The sequence below is a fragment of the Alosa sapidissima genome, chromosome 4 (assembly GCF_018492685.1).
Source record: "Alosa sapidissima isolate fAloSap1 chromosome 4, fAloSap1.pri, whole genome shotgun sequence".
NCBI lineage: Eukaryota > Metazoa > Chordata > Actinopteri > Clupeiformes > Clupeidae > Alosa > Alosa sapidissima.
The window spans coordinates 10,351,926-10,360,689 of NC_055960.1; the positions used below are offsets into that span (position 1 = coordinate 10,351,926).

At 39.3% G+C, this 8,764-nt stretch overlaps 1 protein-coding gene and 1 long non-coding RNA gene across 3 annotated transcripts; one reads left to right on the top strand and one right to left on the bottom strand.

Moving 5' to 3' along the window:
- Positions 1-127: 127 nt before the first annotated feature.
- Positions 128-3,403, bottom strand: eif6 (eukaryotic translation initiation factor 6). Its single transcript, XM_042088183.1, has 7 exons — positions 3,279-3,403; positions 2,599-2,746; positions 2,355-2,440; positions 1,895-2,070; positions 1,451-1,627; positions 855-1,036; positions 128-625 (listed from the first exon to the last, which is right to left on the bottom strand). The coding sequence occupies exons 2-7, from the start codon at positions 2,703-2,705 to the stop codon at positions 616-618; spliced, it is 738 nt and encodes a 245-aa protein (XP_041944117.1). The 5' UTR covers positions 2,706-2,746; positions 3,279-3,403; the 3' UTR covers positions 128-615.
- A 7-nt stretch (positions 3,404-3,410) lies between these two features.
- LOC121706445 lies at positions 3,411-6,110 on the top strand. 2 transcript variants are annotated; one of them, XR_006031048.1, is made up of 3 exons: positions 3,411-3,625; positions 3,800-3,933; positions 4,583-6,110. It is a non-coding gene; the product is annotated as an uncharacterized LOC121706445 (long non-coding RNA). The 2 variants fall into 2 exon arrangements; XR_006031049.1 differs by having other exon boundaries at positions 3,517-3,625; positions 3,800-3,952.
- Positions 6,111-8,764: the final 2,654 nt, after the last annotated feature.

Here is an 8,764-nt window from a genome sequence, read left to right on the forward strand (position 1 = left end):
AAGCGCCATGAAAGATGTGTAATGTTTTGGCGCTCTATAAGTGAAATTAAATTGAAATTGACATCCAAGTGATGAAAGCAATGCCACTGATGGCTGTCTGCCCAAACATGAAATCATAATACAAATATAGGGTAGGAAAATGCAGCATCTTTATTGTAAGTGGACGCGGAAATCTGAGGTGAAAATCACCCCATTTCAATTATATTTTATATCAGACAAAGCTTTCTTTGTATTGCACTGCAAACAGCAATGGAACACACACAATTAAAATAATCTCTACTCTTTCTTGACAGTACGTAGTTTACATGGTTGGAGTTTCCTTGCAATCTTTGGGAAAATTAACAAGTGAAACTACAAGGTTAAACGTTACCTCCTCGGCAAGCATTCCATTTGACCGTAACACAACATGCGCGAGCACGCCATTGTCTCCGCTAGGTACACAGTTATACTGCACAGACGGAATGTGCATTTTACAAAGGCCAAGTAATTGTCTAATAAGGTTGAATCATTATCGATCAGGTGACAACCATATGCTGTCCATCTGGATGTGCGAAATGGTTGGTGTGTTGTCGTCCATTCTCTGACGGTGTTCCCACACTGCTCCAAACCCAGGTCTTATGTGAGGCTGAAAGGACAGTTAGAAATTAAGGATAATTTTGTAATACACTTAGCACCCAATATCAATGTAGGCTTGCACAATATGAACAAGAGGGTATATTTCTCAACTATTAGACAGCATAACATCACTTTATCTGCCAGAGTTCTCTCAAAGCCACTGACTGTGGATCATGTTAATGAGCCACACATTTGTTAAAAAGCAAGCTGGACAATGCAACTGGATAGAAGATGCTTACCTGTCAATCAAAGTGTCCCTCATGGAGGTGGCGATGGCGCTGGGCTGTGTCTCGCTGAGTCTGAAAACGCTCTCAATAACCGACAACTCTGTGCTCGTGGTGTCCAGCCCGCAGAATGCACACCAGTCATTCACCACCATACCGGCGGCTATGACCTCGCTACCCCGGTTAACTGTACCTGCCTGCAAGAGGGAGATCATGTTAGGGCATTTTGTTAGAATACAAAGCAGGTGCATTAAATGTAAACATCAATAGATATCTAGAATTATGGAGATCTTAGAAAAACTACGGGTTCAAAGCATAGGTTAAGATAACATGTGAATGATGGTTAAATTTGATAGAAGTCAATCCAGTATCAGCATATATACAACAGGCACATCCCTCATGCTAGCAGCGCATTTGCAATTGAGGAAATCCCTTTATGGATGATTGAGTACATCTGAGTAAAGTAGAAAACTGAAAAGGTTCCCTCAAATTAGATTTCAAACAATACCTACTACATAATAACAAAATTAAAGCTCCTTCAAGAAAAATTAAATTAGTCCAACCAATGGAATTCCTGATGGGAATAACTAGTCAGTACTGATGCCACTCACCACTAGAGGCACTTGAAGAAGAGACGAGAGCTCGTCTTGGTCCTCTATTGATGTCTTGGGATGCACGAGACCTCCCTGATTACTGAAAGCGCAGTAGCTGCCCACCAGGACTTGCTCAGCAATGGTCTGACGAAACACCTCCACCTTCAGACTGTCTGCCAGAATCTCCTCAGTCTCCTGATCAGACCAAAACAAAAGATCATAATGACTTATGCTGCTTGGAATTCTTCAACATAAACCACCCATGTGTTCCAGCAAGGGGTCAAAATAAATTCCTCATTTTAAGGTTTCTGTGAGGGCTCTCTCTTTGGTATTCAGCTGTGATATTTGTGTCTCATGTATATGTGCAATACTGCTCTCTGGACTACAAATCATCATTAATCATTATACTATCATTGATTGAAGATATCATTGGTTATCATACCAGTGGTTCAGTTTGCTCACCCTATCTAGATCGGGATGGACCAGTGCGACATAATCGTTGCAGGCAATAACGTTGCCCAGTGCCGAGAGACGCTCCTCTACCCTCTGGATTCTCACTGTATCTGGGAGGCTATTACGAATGTGCTGCAGTTCCTGGTCCGTGGTGTTATTTGGAACCAATAGACCATGACGATTTCCTAAACAAAGGAATTATAGTGCCGATTGAAGAAAAGTGAGACAGATTGCATTAAACTGAAAAAATAAATCCCAAATATCACAAAGAAAATTACTTCAGATGAAGAGAACTTATTTCAGATGGTCATGGCAACACTACATGGTCATGACAACAGAGGGAATAGGTTCCAATCCAGCCATCAAAACAAAAGTGATCTTACATCACATGAGAACATTCAAATTGTGTAACTCATAAAAACACACACTGACGTCAATTATCCAAATTATTCCTATGAACTGTACTTACCCACACACATTCTTCCAATTATACGACATCCGGCAATTGATGCATGGACAACAGGTATAGTTTCAGACAACTCCCCTTCAAACACACTGAAACGAGGCAGTCATTATTTAGGCATGTCATTTGGGCAGGTCAACATTGAAATAACTAGAGAAGGATCAAGTACAGTCGCTCTTCAAATTCCATTCAACTAGCTTTTGTTCATAGTTAAACACAAAAACAAAAGAATACTTAGTGAAGAAATTACCTGTAAAAGTTTTCTGATCCGCCTATGGCGACGAGACAGTACGTGTTTGTGAGCTTAGCAAAGCAGCCAATTTCGTTGTTCTTCTCAAAAGATGCTCTTACTGCCATGTTGAAATATCAGGTCGAAATAACGTTACGTCTTTTTATACCTGGTAGGGACAAGGATTAACAAACATCAACAATTCAAACTCGTAAATAGAGTTGTATAGGTAGCTAACAGTCAACATTACCCTACACGTAAACGTCACCTACGAATAAGACCAAAGTTAACTTCGGTCTGAAACTTTACAAGGTAACGTGGGTTGTCGTTAACGTTACCGTTATTGCTTTGCTTTCCTGCATTAAATGAATCAAATGGATAACGTGAAACAACAATATTACTACATTTTTGATTTCAAGCTTATGGTGTACTTTGTAACGGACATGCCTATGTGGATCTATTTCAGAGATAGCAAGTTTGCTTGCTTACCCAAATGTTACTCATTATGGCTAAAGGTAATGTTAGCCAGCTCGGTAGCTAATGTTGGCTAGCTAGAGAATATTCAACCACAAAGTACTCAGAAAGTTACATTTACAGATTTACGCTACATTCGTGATACGGTACGAAATTACATTGTTATTATATTGGTATTTTTGTCTCCACAAACAATGAACTTAGATCTAAAATAAATACACATTTACCAATTGCTGAAATGGCCTCACTACAGGCGTGGATTCCACAACTCACGTGTTCACTTCCCCTAGAACGCCAATACGTTGTGACGTTTTAGTACATAGGCCGATGTGGAACATTTCTTTACCCTCTTCGCGGAAATATGGATCTTCCTTCCATTAGAAGAAAAAACCTTAGACACTTCACTTGTATCCGGAGTACTTTATTTAGCTCGGTGATTAATTAATGCATGCAATAGTCAGGATAATTTGGTCTACGACTATGAGGGTAATGTTATTGGTGCACGTTGCATATCAAAGACAGGAGTGACACTGTGTAGCTGCTTTCAAGATCTTACGGCACTCGATTTACAAAGGTGAGCAGTTGTGTACACTGAATTGTGAAACAAATACAAGCGTATTTGTTTCTCCCTCTCCTTCTCTTCTATAACCTGCATAGCAACTGTGCGCACAATTCACGCACAGTGGATTTGTGAGCCAACCATTCTAAGGGCTCTGTGTGACGTCTTATTTGTTGACACTTTCATTAGCTAGCCACCTGTGAAACGTCATTGCAGCAGAGGCATCACCACCCACCAACGTGGCCACGTTTTCTGCCTAGAAACACCATCGACTAATTGGAATAGCGAGACCAAAGAATCCCGTGGGCTGGGACCAACGTGGGGTAATATTTTTCATGCCAAGTGGGTAGCCTAGTGTATGTAGACATTTGTGCACCGACGACCCAAACTAATCCTCTTCGTGTGTGTCAGCTTGTAAACAAAGCACACTTGCCCTACCGCAAAATTGTTTCAAGACAACCTTGAACTTTTACCTTATTGTTGTTCAACTGTGACAGCGTTGGTTGTAAAATGAATATACATTTGTGAATCACACTATAGTCCTAATGCATCGATTTATGGCCGTCTACAGCTCTAGCTCGAGTCTTGCATACTGCTTTTGTTACATGATAAGGGACAGCCGCCCAGTCTGCACCAGCCCTGTAAACATTGCTTTTAAACAGTGCCAATACACCCCACAAGGGGGCAACAAAAATGAGGTGTTATGGGAAAGTTTGTCCAAAGAGAACCCCATGTTTTTGTATCCTTTCAGTGTACTTGATTATCAGACCATTGTTAGATCTTTTCTTGTCAATTCATAGAACTGAAATGTTTTTTTTAAATTATTTTTTTTAATCTTGACCTGATGGGGGAAACAATATAAACCATTCCTAACACATCATCCAATAAAGCAGGGGACATAGGCCCATTATTTTTTAGTCACCTATTATTTAGATACAATAAGTTGATATATTTGATCTGTGTTTGATGCAGACATGGGGGCTGGACAGAGTGTAGAGGAAACCAGACGGTTGGACAACGTCAGTGACCACATTCAGAAGTCCAACGCCCATCCAGAGGCTGACATGGCACCTAACCCACAGGAGCCTGCTGCGGAGCTCCCCCAGCGCAGGATGGGCGACAAGAACGTGGATGACATGTGCTTCATGATCTCATGCACCAACTGGTACTAGAGGGTGGTGGGTGGCAGCAGGCGACGCATTTAAAAACAGTCGTACGCACACCCCAAAACTTTTGCCTTGATGCCGCATCCTGACAGAATGATAAAGCTAAGAGTGTTCACCTCTGCACCTCACGATTTACTCCAATAGCGTAGATAAAAAGCACAAGTACAGTCGAGGAAGTGGCCGCGCTGCGCGTGGGGGGCTCAGGTGCAGTGCTAATTGCACTGTTATTACCGTCCAGGTTCGTTCAGACAGCTACTCGGAAGTCTAGAGCATGCAAAAATAAACCCTTCTACTGCGGCGTGCACACCTTTATGCTGGGTTTTACCCGAGTTACCAGGCAGTAGGCCTTCTTAGCAGGCTTTACAAAAAGGTTGGAAGATTTAAGAGGAAAGGGATATGCATCAATAACACTGTGTTTGAAAGTATCTATCATTTGGTGTGTCATTTACCCTTGTTAGTTGGGTACCGTTTGTGATATGTGCACATCCTTCATGGTCTGGCATGTAATTTAAGTTGCATACTTTTGGGCTTTCATAACATTATAGGAGTCGTGAATCATGAGATTCCTTATAAACACTCATTGTTTTTTTCTACAGTGTAACATGGTGAGCAGGTCAAGACACATTTTTGTCATCAGCCATTGCAAAGCTTTTTAAACCTTTTATTGACATTTCTTTGTTAATAGAACATGGTGATATTGGTAGATATACAGTGTATAACTGTTGAATGAAAATAATATATAAAAACAATGTTTACGTTTATGTAATTAAAAGTGTTTTTTTGTAAATAAAGCTTAAATAATATGGTGTATAATAACATATTCTTTTAACTTTTATCCGTTTCTGAGATTAAACAGATCATACAGAAAAAGAAAATTAGAAAAGATCAGACTTTTCAAAAGTGTGTCAGATTTTTATATTTACACAATCATTTATTAGGGGGTTCGTTCAACTCACAGTCATCTTGGAACTTCTTTTTGTTAGAAAAAAACTCATTTTTGTGTCGTATTTCGAAAACAGACTGAGTTTGATATTCACTTTGATCAGTCAGAAAATAACCCAAAAAGAATATTTACATAAAATACATCGTAAAATATCATGAAAACAACAAACAAAAGTGAATTTCCTCTTTAAAGCTATGTTAGATAAAATCTCACTTGATCCCCAGTAAAACTTTAATACAATTTTTTAACTTTAAAAGTCTGGACTACCTCTGATATGTTTTTCTCCTATTACTTCTCATGTAACAGAACTATAGAAACAAAAGGCAACAACAGGCAAGTTACAGATGGCCGTTGTCTATAGCCACCATAATGTTTATATAGGCCAAGTAGGCAAATCCAAGGACTCTTCATCCTCCCAACCAGTAGAAAATGGTATTACATATAATTAAGAGAAATGTAAAAGGTAGATGGACCAGTCCCATCTATCCCCAGACTCATAGCTTTGTACGTACTTTGCATCAATATTTTCAATAAATATATGCCATATATTTGTCATAATGCTACTTAAAGTACCCCTCGTACAACCAACCCCCTATATCTTTCCATAGTAATCCATATCTGATAGGCTACACAGTAAACACTGTTTAACTTCATTTCTGGACAAATTAGTTGAAATAATGTATATTTACACATACAGTGGTTTTAGCCTGTTTATCCTGATTGAATCTTAGTCAGGTATGCACACACATCATGATGAAATCAATGATCCAAATCAGTTCCTGGAACACTTGTATTTCATTGTCCACAAGAAATTTATCTTCTAATGGCTTGCAGAAGATGATGAATGAGATTTAATTTGCTCTCCCCACCGGTACAAATGGGATTTAACGACCCGAAAGCCATGAAGATTAAACAAGGCTGTGCCTGATTTTTTCAACCAAAGAATAATATTGTCAATATCTCTGCTCCATTCAAGGATGTAAAAATGTAAGGTGTGCATTAGAGTAAGAATACATCATTAGAAAAAAAGAAAAATTCAATCTCAGCATCACATTTTAGCACCAGTAGGTTCAATTATGAATTTCCAGGACTATCCTTTCATAGAAAAACTGTCTCTTGAATTTGAATAGTTGTACAATGGCAATGGCCTTGTATTCAGATTTCCACCAACTCCACCTCTTGAAATATATCAACCATATTGAAAGTCCTACCAATAACAGCAAGAACTAAGACGGCGTAGGATTGTGATGAATAATTAGTTTGTATTTGTGGGCAAAAGTGTGCTGTATGGTTGAGCATCCTTTTACCTAATATCCTGGGTTCAAAATGCATTTTCAAAAGTATCAAACACTGATGTAATATACTGTACATTTAGACAGATTTAGACCATTGGGAATAAAGAGGCTACAAATTAAATATGGAGGTCCCTGTGGATGACTGCACAAGCAATCCAGACCTTTGTCTCAAGCTAATCTGGAGATGAGAGAATGGAATCATTCCTGAATGGGCACACACACTTAGACGTCTGCTCTGACACAGTACCACATCTCGATCAACCGCCAAGCTGCTCAAAATAAAGGAGGAATCACAAATGAAAAAGACCAAGAAGACTGATACGCACACCTGCCTGTAGAAGATAACAGATGATGCATATTGATTATACACAATATGCAAAGGAGTATATGATATAATAGAAATTATAACAGATTATGCTGATTCTGAACATAAAAGAAAAGATTCCCAGCTCCTTATAGAAATTACTGAGGGAATTGAAAGATATAAATAGAGCAGGCCATAGCAAATTTTAAGACAAGGCACAGTGTCTTAAAAAGGTATCAGCAGAAGCTGCTAAGGCAGACATAAATGTAAAAATCAAAGAAACTGTCTGTTTCTGAGGATATTTCAGGATAGAGAACATTTTGGAAGACAGCAGCTAACAGCAACTACAGTAAGTGAAACATACTGTACATGTGTTTCCATTCCAAAACTCCTCAAGAAATAAATGAAAACTGCGCTCAGAACCATAAACAAATGACAAGTGATAGACATTCAGATTTCTCAGAGACTCGACAAAAGACCAGGATGCATGAGCTTTGTAGACACGCGCCATGTGTATACGAATACACACACACACACACACTTACAAATCAGAACCTCTGGAGTAAGCTTCAGGGGTGAGAAGCAGCACACATAGAAGTAAGAAAGGAGAGTCTATGGTGGAAAGACACAGGGATCAAATCAGGTACTGACCCTTTCTAGAAATAATGGATTATCAAACGCAGGCCAATAGTAACCTGCGCCGGATGTCTTGCTGAGAGCCGTGCATGATATGGGCACTAACTACTTCCTGGGATAGCGAACTTTAATTGGTCTCCACTGCAACTGAGTATGAAGACTGCCTGTTTGACACATAGCCGATTTAATCAGGAGGGGAACTCAAATGAAATGAAATGTATGCAGGGAGAAAAAGCCCATCTATAACAAATTCCTTGAAGCGAAGCAATTTGCCACTTTATAAAACTGCATCTCTCTCTCTCCCCCTCTCCGTCAACATGTTAAAACCAACCCCAGGGCAACCACTAAGTACATTTCGTATGCCAAACGCACTCAGATTTATCTACTAAACTTGGCTTTTTATAAACGAGCAAGCAAATGTCACTTGTGCTGATGACAAAGGGATGTCAGTTCATTAAATGACACAGTGAAATCAACTGTCATAATATGTATATCCAATATGCATGATTATTTGCATGGGTAAACACATAAACATAAACTCCGGGTCAACTAGACCTCGGGGCTGAAAACACAGTTGTTAACCCTTATCCCATTGTGTAAAAAATTCAAAAGTTGGACAGGCTAGCAAAAAAATCGTTACGTCATAAAACATTCTGGTTACTCCTCTAAAAGGGTCTGCCCCAACACATCTCACTAAAGGTCTGCCACAGTAAGGCAAATGAATGTAGTATTGTCCAGCAGAAACACATGGTGTGAACAATATGCAAATAGGGACAACGGCCTATAAAGCAGCTTAAAACTTTTCTCTAC

Bases quoted from the DNA above. Each gene is read 5' to 3' on its own strand.
- eif6 (XM_042088183.1), bottom strand. From the start codon at position 2,705: ATGGCAGTAAGAGCATCTTTTGAGAAGAACAACGAAATTGGCTGCTTT. The intron at 2,071-2,354 runs GTAAGTACAGTT...TCCTTTGTTTAG, and splicing joins AATTGGAAGAATGTGTGTGG to GAAATCGTCATGGTCTATTG. The intron at 1,628-1,894 runs GTGAGCAAACTG...TGGTCTGATCAG, and splicing joins TCCATCCCGATCTAGATAGG to GAGACTGAGGAGATTCTGGC.